Source organism: Anabrus simplex, chromosome 3 (genome assembly GCF_040414725.1).
Source record: "Anabrus simplex isolate iqAnaSimp1 chromosome 3, ASM4041472v1, whole genome shotgun sequence".
Classification (NCBI taxonomy): domain Eukaryota; kingdom Metazoa; phylum Arthropoda; class Insecta; order Orthoptera; family Tettigoniidae; genus Anabrus; species Anabrus simplex.
Window position 1 is genome coordinate 435651712 of NC_090267.1, and position 18846 is coordinate 435670557.

General features: G+C 37.1%; 1 protein-coding gene across 1 annotated transcript in view; it reads right to left on the reverse strand.

Annotated features, from left to right (window-relative positions):
• The window catches only part of Nup98-96 (nuclear pore complex protein Nup98-96), a 474154-nt gene that overhangs the window by 360614 nt on the left and 94694 nt on the right, over positions 1 to 18846 (reverse strand). Inside the window, exons 10-11 of the mRNA XM_067143470.2 lie at positions 13323 to 13460; positions 12902 to 13119 (exon numbers count right to left, since the gene is read on the reverse strand). Coding sequence (XP_066999571.1) covers positions 12902 to 13119; positions 13323 to 13460 — 356 coding nt within the window. The remainder of the gene's footprint in view (positions 1 to 12901; positions 13120 to 13322; positions 13461 to 18846) is intronic.

The window sequence follows — 18846 nt, forward strand, 5'->3', positions numbered from 1 at the left end:
GTTATTGATCGTTTTTTGGTTGAGAAAATAAATTGGAAACAGTTAATGGATATAACAGCACTACCAGGGGAGGCGTTTGAGAACTTTGGTGGGGTGAAGAAAAAGAAGACACGTCGGTGGAATGAAAAAGTGACTGAGGTTGTTAAACAAAAGAAAGCATGGCAAGAATGAAAGAGAAATAGGAAAGAAAGAAGTAAGATTATCAGGAAATTAAAAATTGTAAAAATGTCGTTACTGAGGAAAAGAAAAAGTGTTGGGAGAGATTCACACGAAAGTTGAAAAAGGATGTTATATGGATTGTTAAATAATAAGAGAAAAGAAAAACTCTACACAAAACAAGTGAAGAAAGAGAGTGGAAATTTGATAAAGGACCCAAAGGAGATAAAAAGAATAAGTGGAAAGACTCTTTTGATAAACTGCTGAATGTGAGAAATGATGCAGAAGGGAGTGTAGTGCTAAATGAGGATTATCCAAAAATAGAAAGTGCTATTGCAATGGAAAGTGCTGTTAAATAAATGAGATCAAGAAAAGCAGCAGGGATGGATGAAATGTGTGTGGAAATAATAAAGACAGCAGGACCTATTGGTCTACATTGGTTTTATAGGCTGATAAGGTGTACAGGTCCTACCAAAAGTTTAAGGGCACCTACATATTTCATGAACATGATTCCTGTCCTAAAACTTTTAGTCTCGGGCATTTGATTGTTTACAGGAAAGTAGAACATATTTAGAGTAACATTTGCTGAAATTTTCATTAAAATATCTTTCTTTGGTTCAAATTTGTTGTTTATAATAATTGGAAAGAAAATAGCTTTTTAATACTTGAGGAGCTCCGGACAGTACAATATGGGGATTACATTAATAATCTTTGTTATGGAGAAACGATACCTGAACAATATTTATAATTGTAATAGAACAACTGAATATGTTTCCATTCAAATATATCCCCCGTTTAATAGCTCACAATAGAACCACAGAAAGTGGTAAAAAAAAAAAACATTACTTGACCTTGGCTGGACAGGAGGCCCATGAAGCTACAGAGACAGTTTTTGTATTACGTTGTACTGCAGATATCTCGCTTTGTTGTGTCATTTAGTTTCAAGTTTGGATGTGTTGTTTGGACTTCATTAATGTTTTAAAATTAAGATTGTAATTTGTGGCATACCGAAGTGTTTAATTTATTATTGGTTATATGTGTGCATATGTCTTCCAATTGTAATGTGGCTGAAGATGACCCAATACATATGGGGTTGAAACTAGTCCCAGTTTTATAAGACAATATACAAGCTTATGGTATTGAGTAGGTGTACCCTTCTTTACCCTTTAATAGTGATCAGTTGTCAATACGAACCATAATGAAACTCATGATTCGAGTTTCAACTCTATATCTCAAGCTGGTCGAAGTTTTGTTTAATAACCCACAGCTCCAAAATACAAAGGCTTCAACTAAGATTTGTTTTAGAAAGAGTGCCCTGCAATAATACTTTGATATTTTTATTGGCCCCTGTGCATATGTTTTCATATGTACTGTTTGGTATTTTTCACTATTTTCACTGCACTTGTTATTTTATAAGCCCCGGCGGAAAAGGGTCTTCACATTTGTTCTCTCGTGTTTTTCACACCTTTTAATACTCTGGTCTCATCTTTAGAAATGGTAAATATAGATTACACTGTATGCGCAGATACACAATGTAAAATGGCCTCACGTCGGAAAAAATTTATTTAGTGTTTCCAAATCCCTGTTGGATAGTTTTCATTCGTTTTTCTTCCTTAACAGGTTCTTTTTTACTGTCCCCTGCAGAAACTTCTTAACAAGGTTTTACTGTAGTTACTATTCTTTCAGGCGAGAATAAAGCACATCTCCCTATACTCTACCCTGTTTCTCTGCAACATGAAATTATAGCAATTTGACAATAGTACATTAATAATAAAATGGCAAATCACACAGCAAATTTTAAGTTATTCACCAACAAACATGTATTTAATTTAAAAGCATACAATTCAATTATTTTGATTACAAAGAGAAGAAAATATTAATTACAATGCCATATGTAGTACAAGAAGTTGTAATCACAATGAGAAGCAAATAGTTCATTTGCACTCTCATAGTCAATTAAAATACAGTCGAGCATCCATAATCTGAACTAACTGATGCTCAGCACTGTTCTGGGAAATGATTCGTTTAGATTTTTTAGCACACAGCAGAAACAACACAAAAACTAATTTTAACTTCATACAAATAATAATAACCCCTAAAATTGTTCTGAAGAAGAAACCAAAGATCAGGATTTGGGAATTGGAGGAGGAGGATAAAAGAATGGCATTCCAAGATTGTATAAAAAGGAGGTTGCCTAACACAGAAATACGAAGTGGAGAAGAAGAGTGGGACAATTTAAGACAGACATTTGTGGAAGCAGCAATTGAGGTATGCAGGAAAACAAATGCAAAGGTTAAGGGAAAGGAGACACGGTGGTGGACAGACAAAATAAAAACAGAAATAAAAGAAAGGAACAAGATGAAGAAAGAAATGGATAAGGAAAAGAAAAAAATGTATCAGAGGAATGAGAATAAGATTAAAAGGTTACATGTGGAATACAAAAGATTGAAACTACAAGCAAAGAGAAAAGGAAGAATAGGAGAAATGTTGGGGAGAGTTTACCAACAAAATTGAGCAAGATAGTCTAGGAAATCAGAAACTATTATACAGAGTAATAAAATCGAAAAGAATAAATCAAGAAAAAATCAAGGCATTAGAGAGAGAAGATGGATCCATAGTACATGACGAAAAGGGTCTTCAGAAGGTGGCAAAATATTTTGAAAAATATTATAATGAGGATGACTGTTCTGAGGAAGGAGAGGTAAGTAAATGGAAATAATAGATGGAGAAAATTGGAACTTGAAAGGGCAGTGAAAGCAATGGCCAAAGGTAAAGCAAGTGAAAAAGACTAATTCAATGCTGATATGATTAAGGCAGCAGGAAGCAGTGGACTACAGTGGCTATACCGAGCCCTCAATGCCATATGGAAGGATGAAAGGATACCTGAAGCTTGGCAAAAAGGAAGCATTATACCATTGTTCACAAAAGGAAATAGGAAGAAATGTGAAAATTATAGGTGTATTATATTATCACATGGGCTAAAAATAATTGAGAAAGTAATAGACAAAAGACTGAGGGATATAATAGAAACCTAGAGGAAGAACAATATGGCTTTAGACCAAATAGATCAACAATAGACTTGATATTTACAGTGCGAATGATAATGGAAAAACATCTGGAAAGGAACAAGGAAATCGTCTCCGTATTTTTGGATTTGGAAAAAGCTTATGATACAGTTAAGAGAAAACATGTATGGGAATGCCTACTGAAAATGAATGTACCAAAATCATTAATTAACAAGATAAAAATGTTGTATCATGAGAGTAAAAGCAGTGTGGAAGTGGGGAGTGGTGACAAACATTTTATACAAAAAAAGGTCTCAAGCTAGGAAGTGCATGCACTATCACCATTATTGTTTATTATATTGATGGATATCATAAAATGTGTAAAACAGAGTATCAGTAGTGATGAAGTGAATGCTTTAGTATTTGCAGATGATGTGGTGATTTGGGGAGAGGGAGAAAAGGAAGTACAAAGCCGACTGGACATTTCGAATGGAAATCTGAAGGAGTTTGGAATGGTAATTAGTAAAAAGAAAACTGTAGTCATGCAATGTGGAAAAAAGAAGCCGAGTGAACATAGACAAGAGAACGGTTAGAGAATGTAGAACAGTTTACATATCTGGGTAGCATTATTAACCCGATCAGTGCTACGCCCACCTATAGATGGGCTGACGCGGCCAGTCCACCACTGCTACGCCCGTCTATAGACGGTGCGCGAGAATTTTAATTGTTTTGAGTTTCCCGGTTCACCTTCGAGTGTGAATTTGATCTCTGACATGTCTTGCCATCTGTTCGGCATTATGTAGAACTAATTGATCAGAGACTATACCTTCAGGAAGTAACTTACAGAGCTTTTCGTAGATGTCTGTGGAGTTCATCTGTGATATAAACAAACGTGGCGGAACAATAATCTAATTGCTCTTGCAGCGATGTTATTTCGGATTACAGAACCTTTCAGTTATTAACCAAAGCGGAAAGTGATGATGGAGATGATCATTTTAATTAATTGTTAAGCAATTTTGAAAGTGAGAGTGACAAAGAGAACCGAAAATATTGTATGCGAGAGAGAAACAGAGCCTCCTCCTAAACCAAAGAAGAAAAACACTGCGAGTATAAAAACTATTTTATCACTATTTTTGTGGCGGACGGATTACTTTTCTTCACCAGAGTTTAAGTAACTGTGACAGGCTCTGAGGGCCAAGTAGTGTTTAATGACAACCCGAAAATCATTGATTTTTTAGAGTTCGGGCAGATAGTTGAACAAATCTGCATCACAAAAAACCAGTAGAAAACATTTAACTATCACCACATTCCAGGTTTAAAAGTATTTTAAAATATCAACTTAAATACTTCTAAGAATTTACATGTATTATATGCCTACAGATTTTAGACAATATTTTTATTTTGTGCTCTTTACTTTGTATAAAGATCGCATGGGCACATAAGTGTACTTTTGTTTTCTCTCAAAATAATATTGAAGATAAGTGTAAGATTTTCCATTTGCATTTACATTTATAAACATTTTAAGCTAATCACCCCACTGATAAGTTAAAAATTGAGGCTTCTACAATTTTTTTTACATACGAATGTAAAACCTCAGCATTGAGGTACCAAACAGTCAACTGGTAACTCAGCAATTAAAAGGTTAATGGAAGAAATGAAATCAATCCTGAAATTAATAACAGACTAAGTAAAGGTACAACATTTTATCATCAAGTCAGAGAGCTTTTATGGGATGACAAAGTACCCAAGAGAACAAAATTAACATTATATAAACAGTATTTCATACCAATTGTAACATACGGACTAGAAACGCCGGTGACTAATAAGAGACAAGATAGTAAGATCCAAGCAGTAGAAATGACATTTTTAAGAACATCAGTTAAAAAGACAAGAACAGAGAATCCAAAATATTAAAATCAGACACGAGCTAAATATAGAACCGTTAGTATAGAACATACAGAAATCAAGACTGAGATGGTTCGGACATGTAAAGAGAATGGGAAAAGAACAGGTAGCAAGAAGGGAATTAGAAAAAGAAGTTAAGGGAAAGAGACCAGTTGCAAGATCGAGAAGGTGGATGGATCAGATTTGGAAGGACATTAGAGAAGCTGGATTGGATGTGGCAGAAGTAATGGTGCAGGAAAAGTGGAAGGACAAAAAGAAGTGGAGGAGGCTTTTTAACCACACCCGGGCGAGTGAAGTGGGATATTGATGATGACTGCATTAACTTTTAAGATTTTAAGAGGCCTACATACCGTATTACAAACACCAGACAGGTTTAAAGTCTGATTTTTCATTGTTACAGTTATGTTTCTAACTTGTCAGAAACATGCAGCTGTGTTACCGTACACTCAGGTATTTTATTCACCTAAGTTATAGCAGTTTCTAGAGCACTGAAATCTTCAGCATGAATAAGCGCAGGGCTTTCTTCACTCTAGTTTTAAGCTACGCTTCTTCATCTACAAGTGCTTTTCACTATTTGTTACATCAGTCAGGATTTGTCATTGTTCAAAATTTGGTAGCTGAAGTCATTTTGGCCAATATTCAACCACATGTTAGCAATGTCACTGTCACAATTTTTGAAGCCAGGTATGCTTTTAAAGACAGTTGTAACTTGAATTAATCCTGCAGTTTGCATAGATTTCCCTTCTGCATTTTTTCCTGCTTTTATACCTTTAAGCCACAAAATTTTCCATCCATTTTTAAGATTTTCTTCCGACAAACTATCCCAAGCATCAGCAACCATGGTCCTTCAAAGTTCAGTATTTTCGTAAATCTCAAAACATTTCCATCGTAATACCTTAAGCGTGTGCAAAAGGTCTCTCTTTAAGCCCTTTTCCATTTTTTCAGTAATTCCTTGATCCATAGGCTGTATTATTTCCATAGCATGTGGCAATAACTGAACATGGAAATTTTCATCAATAGCATGAACAACTTGAACTGAAGGAAGTGTAAGGGAGTTATCTAGGATTAAATGTGCTTTAGCATTTGGTATAAATTTATTTCCATACCAATCCTTAAGCATATCAGCAATTGGGAGTAGTATGTCACAGGCAGAGACACACATTTTAAAAACATCCGTTTCGTTTACTCCACACCATTGCAGTCGTTCTGTCATTAACCTTGTAGCCTGGGGCCGACCACTTTCTTGGGAAATATAAGGATTCTCATGGCAAAACTCACCATTTGAAGACTGTTTCATTTGCATTATAAAAGTTATCTAGTCTGTAAACTTGCTCAAACTAAAGCAGCAAACTTATAATTCTGCAGCATTCAGATGCCAAAATTTAAAAATTTACAACCACCCAAAACAGGCCTTGAAATCTGACAGTCCACCCAATTTTTTACTGAAATGAAGGACTTTTTCACAAACATGTGGTCCTGATATTTGTTTGCCCATGCTTCTTTTTTGCATGAATCACACATGAATAGTACCTTCTAATTCAGAGTTGTTTGTAATGTTTCATGTTTTTTAGATCACTCTTCAGAATTCAATTTAGAGGCATACTTTGTTAGACTGCCCATATTTTTCTATAAAATACAGGTTGTTGCCTTCCGCACAGTGTAAAGTCCAGCTCGAGAAGCACCACTTCCACTGCCAATTTGTCCAAAATTTCTAGTTTTTATCCAATCGTTAAAAATGTATGCTGCTTTATAGCCCCTTCGATTGATGCCATTTCAATACGAACAACATGGGCACAGCAAGTTTGACAGTAACTATGTTATACAGTACACATCCACGATGAAACACCATGGCCAACAGGAGATAAGCATGCATTATGACAGTCTCCTCTTCATCAACTGGGTTGGCAGGACAGTTGAATGGGTGTCAGGTTCTTTTAAAATTTATGCAGTCATCCCCACTCCGTCATACAGTACACACAAACAGAATCGAGAGGGCCGGGAGGGAGCCATCCCCACGCTTTTTCAAATGCACATTTAAAAAAAATTGAGGGTTCGGGTTTGAATTTTTGACAGTTTAGATTATTGACGTTCAGATTATCAATGCTCTACTGTAATATAATACAATATGAGTAACACACTGAGAATCACAGGTTACTCTGAGAAGTGAACATGTCATTCACAATCTCAGGACCACACAAACAAATAATTTCCACTAACACAGAGTTTTGGAAACTGAATAGCATACAACAATATGAAAAACATACAAGCACGCTGAGAAGCAAACTTTTTGTTCACAATCCCAGGGCCACTCAAAACATCATATAAAAATGGAATAGAATTTAAACTTTGACTATAATGAGAAGCAAATATTTATTTGCACTCCCAAAACCAGTTCTAGAAGCCCATGCAATACAATATAATAACCACAAAAATATACCAAGGTCACTCTGATAAGTGAATATCCGATTTACAATCTCAGGACCACGCAAAACATTTCATAAAACTTGAATATTAATCCCTGTTCAGGTTATAATGAGAAATAAATACTCACTTTCACTCCCACAACCAGTTCTGGAAGTCCATGCATAATATTACAATAATATGAACAAATACGATGGTCACTTGGAAAAGCAAACATATCATTCACAATCTCAGGACCACACAAAAAATTACATCAAAAGTTAATATTAATTTCTATTTTGGTCATACTGAGAAACAGATACTCATCTGCACCCCCTCAACCAGTTCTGGATGTTTATGCAATATTTTACAACATTTGAAGGTCACTCTGAGAAGCAAACATTTCATTCACAATCTCAGGACTACACAAATATTACATTTTAAAAAATGAATGTTGATTACTATTTTTTCTGTAATGAGAAGCAAATACTCATTTGCACTCCCATATCCAGTTCAGAAAATCCATGCAACACATAACAATAATATTGCGTATCAAATGTGTAAGTATTAGGGTCACTTTGAAAAGTCCAAATTTTACAATTTTTGATGTTCAATTATTGTAAAACAAAAAACATCAAATGTGTAAGTATTAGGGTCACTTTGAAAAGTCCAAATTTTACAATTTTTGATGTTCAATTATTGTAAAACAAAAAACAAAATTTTTACAATCACTGAAAAGCAAACACTTAATTCACATTCACAAAACCAGAGCCAGAGATTCATACAATTCATTATAAAAACACACCATAATCAAACTCATACATATCTCAAGTCATAATGAGAAGAAAATAAGATACCTGCAATTCCATAATCACAAAACCTTTACAGCAATCATAACAATAGACTTTAAGTACAAGTGTAGGTGCTTTCAAGCATCTACTGTAGAGCAAACTGAAAAGAAAAGAATATCAAAACACAGCACTAATTTAAAACTGTTTGTAATGTTAATTTCAGCAATCTTCTGAAATGGACAGAAAAGTATATAATCCAGATCACCTTCCTTCAGACTGAATGAAGCTGAAATATTTATCCCCTTCACCACACCCATCACAAAAATGTAGTTTATTTTCCATATTCTGTAGATTAGTACACACAGTTCCGATGATCAAATACTTCATGCATCAAATTATTTTCTTCATACAAAGAAGCAAAAATTTAATTTGCAATCACGAAGTTGAGGCTAGAAAACAAACAAAAACAAAAAAAGAAGAAAATGTGATTAAATTCATTAAGATTAGGATACATCTATCATATTTCTCCAAATCCAAGACTACCCTCAATGCTAGACGATCCCCACTTTTTCCTTCAAAAAAATTTAATCAGGCTTGAAGAGTGCTTTCTGAAATCATATTAATGTCTTTCTTGTGCAGTACGCATTTTTAAACTATCTTCACGCCAACGATGAACATTGGTAATCTATGATCTTCATGAACATTGGCTTCAATTATGCTGTATATCCTTGAGGCAGCATGATTATCCTTCATTTTCGCGTGTTTATTACCATTAACTTAAAATTGGCAACATAATTTCGATGAGAACCCATAGAAAATTTTCCAGCAATACCTGTTCCATATCTCTACAATACGACAATCCATCAGGAAAATATTCCTGCTGCCTATGAAACTGTTACTTTTACTAAGCGTCAAGTACAACTGGCTGCCACTAGACGTATGTCTCGCTTGCCGGCTTCTGCCGATTTTAGCAGCTAGTGATGTATAACGAAGGTGCGGACACTGAACGTCGATGAGTTTATTGTGCTGTAATATGGCCATTCCGCCCTTGCGTATTTCACACACATACCTCACAATTTAATCTTCAACTTCTTTAATGTGTCCTTGTTGCAGGCCAACGAATACATTTTTGGTACACTACGCACTTTAAGCTATATTTGTCCTCACACTAACACAGAACATTGGCTTTAGTTATGCAGTATTTTCTTGTGGGTGCACAATTATCCTTTATTTCCGCATGCTTAATAACCCCCAACTTAAAATTGGCATCATAATATTGATGAGAACCTGTTGAAAATTTGCCGGCAATACTCGTTCCACGTGGCTTTACAATACAATGATCCGTCACGAAAATATTCCTGCTGTCTGTAAGGGTGTTAATTTTACTAAGTATCAGGTACCTACAGTAGACGCGTTACAACTCTTGATGCAATTCTGCAGATTTGAGAAACTTTTTTTTAGAAGCTAATACAGTGAAACCGTGTTAGTGCGTTCCTCATTAACAAGTTTTCCCTCTTAGCACTGAAAATGTTATTGTATTTGTCATCCCTTGTGAAAGAAACGTGATTTCCAACTTGGGTAACAGCCATTGAGACAGCTGCATGATTACGGGAAAAGGCCTTGCTGAACTTCAAAGGTAAGTTGCACTTTCGGGGAGCAAGCCGTTAGCCTCAGGAATGTTCAGTTTTGGTTGCCGGTTAGCAGCCAGATTTGTGAATAGCAGAGTGAGCTTGTTTGTGCTAGAATTTCGCATTCCATTCAGAAGGTGGAAATGTATTTTGTGTTGAGGGGTACAGTGAAGTGTAGTTAATATTTTTCGCGTGATACGGTAGCCTATATCTGGATTAAGAACATATTTGTGTGAAATTGACTAGCGTGGTGCATATTTGTCTTGTGATAGTCTAGTTATGGATACAGAAAATGTTGTAAAATTCCTTAATAATGAATACAAAATTAGAATCTGTCAGAAAGTGGACTAGCATAAGCATGCAGAGGTCATGAATTTTGAAACTCACACCAAGTTTCAACTCAATAACTCAAGTTAGAAGTTTTGTTTGATTCAAAATGGCAGCCAAAGTAATTCCTTGCAGTTGCACATGGTCGAATGTAACCTCCAACTCACTGCCTAAAAGTGTCACCAGAAAATAGAGTTTAATAACCCACTGCTACTAACATTTGTTTTTAGAGTTTGAGGTGAAATAATGCTTCGATATTTTTGTTGGCCCTGTGCACAGATTTTCATATTTGTTGTCTGCTGTTTTTCACACCTTTTAATACTTTCCTCTCATCTTTAGAAAGAGTAGACAGACCTTACCCACGTATACGTAACGTAAAATGCCCTCATGTTGGGAAAAAATCTTATCTAGTGTTTCCATGTATCTGTAAATAGTTTTTATTCGTATAATCATTAGTACGTTATCTCGCTTAACATGTTCTTTTTCCTTGTCCCCTGTACAAACGCCTTAACGAAGTTTCACTGTATAGGGACTTTTTTAATCTACTCAGGGGATTATCGCTCACCCAATTGCCCACCCTGCGAGCCTGTCTCCCACAAAGTAGAATGTCATCATCTCTTCACTATTTCCCAAAAACCAGTGACATTACGCAGGGGCACTGTACAATCAGTTGCCAAGGCTAGTGACGTAGCTTGTAGGCTTAATAAAGACTCAAGACGTTGAAGGTCGAGTTTTATGAGCGCGCGCGCACAGGAGGGGGGAAGGTAAGCAGGGTGGTTATTACCGTGGTAGCTGCCAGTGGTGTTCATTACTGTTAGGTCGCAAATGCAAGGCTACCCTTGTTTATTCACAAGAGATTCTGAGAGAAAAAAAAGTTTCTTTGGATTCAGAGAAATACAATATTTTTGGAGTATAAGAGGAATAAAACAATCACAAGAATAAATTATTTTAATGTTACTGTTCTTTAGGAAAGCAACAAACACAATTTGGCAGAGAATACCATATTTCGTAAGATTTTTTCTCCAATCTTTCCAAATTAGGTTGAATATGGAAGGTAAATTTCAACAAGAATTCTCTTTGAAGAATAATGGGATGAGAACAGAACGGTTTTAGTTGTATTCTTGGATACTGAGAAGCCATATGATCATGTACCACATAACATACGGGAAAGTCTGATATGTAACGATGTGCCGGATGAGATTATAGCTCGATTTAAACTACTATATTGAGAGATAAAGAGATGCATGCAAATTCGAGGAGGCAGGTCGAGATGTTTTGAAGCCATGAGGAAAGTCCGACAAGGAAGTTGTCAACATTTGATTATTACTTTGTGCTACCAATTTAAATCATGCTGCATTGCCCTCCACAAGCATCTTTTATCAGGAGCCTCGCATGATTCATAGCAATTTCTTGTTCTTATATTATGAAGTTCACAAAGCTTTTGACTCTCAGTGTCCCCTATGGCAGTTTCCTTCTGAAAACTTTATTATTGCTAGTTGCTTAACGTCGCATCGACACAGATAGGTCTTATGGTGACGATGGGACAGGAAAGGGCTAGGAGTGGGAAGGAAGTGGCCGTGGCCTTAATTAAGGTACAGCCCCAGCATTTGTCCAGTGTGAAAATGGGAAACCACGGAAAACCATTTTCAGGGCTGCCGACAGTGGGGTTCGAACCTATCTCCCGAATACTGGATACTGGCCGCACTTAAGCGACTGCAGCTATCGAGCTCAGTCTTATGAAAACTAAATATTTTGTTGTTCCCCAAGGATAAGAAGGAAAAGAATTTACAGGCAGCTAAATTGCCGTAACGAACAGGTCAGTCTGGGATTTTACAATGTTTTTTTACATCTCACCAATACAGGTATGTCTTATGGCAACAATGGGATAGGAAAGAGCTAGGAGTGGGAAAGAAGCAACCTTGGTCCTAAGGTACCCTGCTGCGAAGAAGGGAAACCAAGAAAAACCATCTTCAGGGCTGCCGACAGTGGGATTTGCACTCTATCTCCTGAATGCAAGCTGATAGCTACGTGAAACAAACCATGCAATCATTCGTTCGGTTAACGAGCTTTTATTGCAATTCCTATTGTGAGTGTTTCATAGATTTCATATCACTTATTTCATATACTTCCTGTACCAAACGCTCTGAAACACACCGTCTCATACATCAGTTCAAAGCAAACAGATCAATATCTCCCTCAAGTTTTGCCTTGAAGCTATTTAGTATAGGAAGGGACAAGGCAAGTTGTCATGAAAATGCCTCTGATATGCAGAAACCGACGGCACTACTAGCGATGATGAAGTAGTAGTAGTTAGATCAAAATTCTGACAGGTATGCTAAGGTATGCAAGGCATACAAGAAAGAGGCATCAAGAATGGCCAGAAATCATCAGACAGAACAGGTCTGGAAAGAGTCAAGACCAGTTCAATACAGTCATTAGTAATTTCTCTACTCTGGTGAAGTAAGACATGGGTTTAGTGATCAACCTTGGCTAGTAACTATGAAAAGGTTATGTTTGTGAATACTGTACAAACAGTCAATCAAGTACACTTACTGTGAAGGTAAAACAGCAGCAAAACAGGAGAAAGGTAGCTTCAAGAGGACTTTTTTTGGATACGGGCACCATAGTTTCACCAAACAGAAACAATATTTGCAATAAGGTATTTCAACTTCAGAATAAAATTACTCACCCATTATAGTTGGAGATATCGGCAAAATTTTCATTTTCCTTGTTAGAATCATTGAAGGCAGATGTGTCATTTTCTGATAAGCCAAATGTACCTAAGCCATTTGACAAACTAGCTGTTATACTAGGCTTCAACATTAGCCGTTTTGTACTGGTGCGCGGCACTTGATGTGGTTCTATATCCAGCAAGCCATCCTCCTCTAGCCCAGCAAAAAGTGCCTTCTGTAAGTAAAAAAGATATTGAAATATTTCCCAAATCCTTTGAAAGAATATCGAAAACTCATTTTCTTCCTTATGAACACTCCTGAAATTCTTACCTGATCTTTCCAATCGCCCCCCCCCCCCACCACATATTTTCTCGAAGCATTTCTTTTCAGAGTGCTATAGGGGAAACAGACCAAAATCAATCAAGATTTCACACTCACCTTTGAAGGCTGAACAGTTGTCAAAGGTTTAACACGGAGTTTTGAGGTTCCTCGAGGAGTAACTTTCAATTGGTTATTTGAAGTGTTGGTTTTTGGAGCAGCATTGGATTTTAGGAGCTCATCAGTTTTGCCAGTAACCTAGAGGAACAAAAAGAATAAATATTAATACTGATTTAATAGTGGATAATGAGCTACAATTGAAGAAATAAAGAATATAATATGTGGAAAAGATCTGTGTGCATATCTGTAGAACTCTTTTTAAGTAGTCAACTTGTGTACTAATCCTGAGGTGGGGAAGCTCTTTTAAGAGACACCCTCAGTAGAGGCGAGATGCATGTACCTCTTTAATAACACACCAGCCCTCCTGCCAACCTTAATTTTCTTGCATTACCAGAAATCGAACCTGGGCCTCCGAGGGCAGCAGCTAATGGCGCTGTTACACTATGAAGGTCGGCATCATCTCAAATCACCACCATCATCAGATCAACATTTGAAGATGTCCAAGAGGAAATAATACAATGTCACTTTTTTGTTGAGATGGAGTTTGTGGAGCCAATAGAATGATAATGGTATTGACTAAGTCCCCGCAACTTACAGTGAAACTCGGTTAAGAAGTTTCCGCATAAGAAGTTTTCCCGCCTAAGAAGTGTGATATTCTTGGTCCCTTGATCGGTTGCATTAAGATATATGTATATTTATCCCGCTTAAAATGTTCTGTTGTAAATATATTTCCCGGTTAAACAGCTCAAATTTTAGAGCCCCTTGAGATAGAAAACGTCCGCTCAAAGCAGCTCATGGTTAGAACCCTCCAGTCGCCGTGCAAGTCGAACCCTGTGTTAGAGCGTTTGCGCCTGTCATAGAGCCTCTCCGGGCTTGCCAAGGCCATATGACGTCACGCTATGACAACACGGACACCAGATGCTCACTCAGATCTTGTGGAATCGAATCAAAGCCATCAGTCGTAATTTCCGCTCCAACATTTACATCAAGCAGAATAGAATCGAATGGGATTCTACGCGGGAAACACAAAGCACGCAATGGATGGTTTGATAAAACATTAATGCAGTAAGTTGCGTGGCGCGACAGGGTGCAGTCATTAATCGATGTGGCCTCAACATTAATGAAAAACCGAAAAATGTATTTGTCCACAACACAGCAGCTTCTTATGCATTACCGTACTGTTTGTTAGGAATACATGAACGATAACCATAGGGAATGCCACTTACAAAAATGTTCACGGTAAATACTGTACATTCCAAGCCAAGTCAATTATCGTACTGACATACCGTACTGTATATGGACTCCAACATGATAATATGATTCTGAAATAAGGTCAACAATAATTGCGAAATAAATTACCGTATAGGCCTAATCTACCACGAAATTTAATATTCTAACCTGTTTGATTTTTCATTCCCTTGCTTATTTCCTTCCAGACATTCTCTTTTACGTTGTTGCAATAATGCTTATGGGCCTTGTCGTAGAGGAAATTACAGTTTGGAACTAAAATGATAAGATTTTCCGTGTCCATTATTAGTTAGAAGTAATACGAAATAAAGAAACATCCCGACTCTAAGCAGGAAACAGCAGACTTGCCAGTTGATACATACTATGCCTCCAAACAGCCGGCCGAAAGATCCCGATCGTGTACGAAGTTGAACGAATGTTGATAACCAGCTGGGTGTTGGTGAGAGGCCTGATACACGCACGCAGAGGCATTGTGATACCACGTGTTGGCATAAAATTGAAAGTTATTTTTATTTTTACCTTTATACGAGCTAAACATTGTACTATCGTGTAACTCGTAATTATTACATCGCATTATTAGAACGTAGCACAAGGATGAGGAGACATGAAATAAAATTCTTGCGGGAAAAGAAACTGTTTACATTTAGATGTGCTAGTGTTGCTACTGCGTCTTTATCAGTCGCACGTAATACCCCAATACTTTCCCATGCACTCATTTCTGCTACTTCGAACCTGCTTTTCTTTTCTTCATGACCTTTAGCATGAAGAGGATTAAAGCAGGAAAATAAACTCAATATCGGCTTGTCCATGCGGTACTTGCGAAACAGCCAAAAACTACGCCCGTGGTTGTGACAACCAGTAGGAATGCAGGGACGCTATAGGCCTATGAATAAGTTCTAAGAATCTCTAAGAGTAAGTCACCGATGTCCCATCTGCTGCCGTTAACTTGAAGTAGATGTTGGGGGGTGTGAGGAAGATAGAAAACACATGATAACGAACTGCAGTACACGTCTTGTAGGCCTTTAAAAAGAAAAAAAAGAAAGAAAGAAAGAAAAAAAAAACGATCTCCGCATGGCTCTACTTCTAAATTGACGTTTTGGCAGATTTTGGTAATTCATATCGATTTTTATCGGCAGAGCACGATCTCGAAACCCAGTTGCCAACTCTTAATATTTACATTTGCCACGTGGTTAACCATTCTCGCTCAGCGTGCATGGTATTCGGTACGTTTAGCAATCTTTTGCATTTTCCTTCAGTAATTAGTGTGTTTTTCATATTGTTGGAGGGTTCTAGTGACTGAGATCAGTGGAATGTTCCTTATTCTTAATAATACTGTATATAATCTTATTAGTGTCAGATGTTGTTAGTAAGTGTAGTATTTGTGAATTTGTTTTCAATCTATATTCAATAGTTTTTCTGAGTACGGTATTACATTTTACAAGGGCTGTTTATTGCGGTCGTATTGCATCAGCTGTTCTCGCGGTGTAGCGCGCTGGCAATAGAAGAAGGGCGATGCTCATTTGTTTTGGGAAACTTCAATTTAGAAGTAAGGAGTATAAGCTATGTATTGCCAAGTGTAGTGTAGCGTCGTAATTAGTGTGAATAGGCGTCAGTGAAGTTAGTCGTACTTGTAATATCAACGTGCGAACGTTTTAAGTGAAAATGAGTGGAACTCAGAGAAAAGTGATCAAGCGAAAGGCACTAACAATTAAAGACAAAGTGGAGATTATAAGGAAAGTGGAGTCATCTACTCTTTCCCGTGTTGCTTTGGCGAAGGAGCTGGGGATGCCGCCGTCTACTTTGAACGGCATTATAGCGAAGAAAGAGGAGATCTTGGCTTCTGCAGGGAATACGTCATCAAATTGCAAGAAAGTTAAATCTGGAAAGTATGATGAAGTAGAACAAGCTCTACTAATATGGTTTAAACAGCAGCGAAGTTTAAACATACCTTTGAGTGGGACTATTGTGAAGGAGAAAGCCGAAGAAATTGCGTGCAAATTAAAGGTACCTTTTGCTGCATCGAACGGGTGGTTGGACCGCTTTAAAAATCGAGCCGGTATCGTTTACAAAACAATTTGTGGCGAAGCAGAGAGTGTAAGTGCGGAGGAAACGGGAGCGTGGAAGGAAACAGTTTTGCCTGCTAAAATAAGCAGTTACAAACCTTGCAACATTTTTAATCTTGATGAATTCGCACTTTTTTTACCAGCTTATCCCGGATAAATCTCTAGTTTTGAAGGAAGAATCTTGCCATGGGGGAAAATTAAGTAAATTGCGAGTTACGGTATTGGTTGGTGCTAATATGGAAGGAACTGAAAAACTACCTCTACTGATGATAGGGAAGTCTAGGAAGCCACGTTGTTTCAAAAATGTCAGGACTTTACCGTGCAACAAGTCAGCTTGGATGACAAGTTCCCTGTTTGAAGAGTATATGCAGGCATTAGATGCCAAAATGGGGAGCCAGAACAGGAAGATTGTGGTGTTTATGGACCACTGCCCTGCTCATCCCAAGGAGTGGCCCCATTTAAGGAACATCAAGGTAGAATTTTTTCCACCGAATACTACATCGGTACTACAGCCCAAGGACCAAGGAATCATTAAGGTATTGAAGTCGAGGTACCGAAAATCAGTTTTGCACCGTATGCTGCTACGCATGGAAGCAGGCAAACCCATCTACAAACCATCTCTTTTGGACACAATGGATTTCACTGCCTCATCATGGGATTCAGTGGAGCCTGTAATAATAGCAAATTGCTTCAAGAAAGCAGGCTTCGGTGATGGTACCAACAGCATTATTATGGAAGTTGTTGAAGAGCCAGGGTGCTGGAAAACTATACAGGAGAAGATGGAAATTACCTTGACGACTTCACTGCCATTGATGATATGGTAATCACTTGCGAGGTGCAGACCATCCATGAGATCTGCAAGGAAATTAAGGCAGGAGATTGAAGAAGAAGAAGAAGAAGAAGAAGAAGAAGAAGAAGAAGAAGAAGAAGAAGAAGAAGAAGAAGAAGAAGAAGATGAAGAAGAAGAAGAGGTTGAGGAAGAGAATCCCCGAAGACCATCTTGCAGTGAGGCAAGCATCTGCCTTGAAAAACTGAGGTGGTTTATGTAAGGTTCAGTCAGTGTGCCTCAACACATGGAAGGCAATGTGGGAAATGGAGAGGTTTATAGTTCAAGAAAGCAGTAAAAACTTAAAACAGTGAACCCTGGACAATTTCTTTTCCAAGTAGGAGCCTCGACTTTTGTGTTTGGAAATGTATTTAACATCTAATACAGTATGGAATTTACATAATGTAGACTACGGTTACCATCTACCGTTTTAATGTTCTTAGTATTTTTTTATCTCTTGTGCAAGGTTTTATATAATATGTTCCCTTCTCTAATCAAGAATTTTTATAATACAGTATGTTCAATTACAGTATTTTACTTTATCTCTAAAAATACACGTCATGATAATCTAATATTCACAGTATATTGTGGCTTTCTTTTAGCAGCTCTTATTTATCAGCCTAATTCGGTATTGTTCACAAACAAGGAAATCTGTTGGCTGTGTGTTTCACATGTATGTCAAAGTGCAGAATAAGTTTTTGGACATTACCCATTTAAGAAGTTTCCTGCTTAAGAAGTTTTTTTTTGTGGTCCCTTGAAAAACTTCTTAACAGAGTTTCACTGTATATTTTTGGTTTTCGGAGATGCTGAGGTGCAGGAATTTTGCTCTGCAAGAATTCTTGAATTCATTCAACTGGTGCATGATAGGAGTTCTTGATTTTGTTTGATATTGCTAATATTCCATACTCCAAGCACAGTTTTATTTGGTTCAATACATTGAAACTTCAAATTTAACATAGAATTACTTGGTATGAAAAGCATTTGTTACTTACTAGCTATCATGCCTGCTTTCAACAGATAGCCATATACGCAGTTCAAGTAAATGGAGAAGAACAATCCAAGTTGCAGCTGGAATGAAAGTATGAATATTGTGGTCTATCTGTCAAAGGACAGGCTCCATAGTAATCAAACTATTAGCCTGCAAAACAGAGTAATGTAGAAGATGTGAAACACACTGTGCGTGCTGAGTAACTTGACATTTGTTCTGTTAGAAGGAAAATTTTCCTATCGGACAACAATGTACAATAAAAATACAGTATCCAACCTTCCAGTATCTGTTAAAATATTGGCCTCAAAAAATTCCTGTGAAACATCCTTACCCTGACTGTTTTTCATGGTTTTTATGTTTTGATCGGATGACAATGACCTGGACTATGGTCGAAACCGG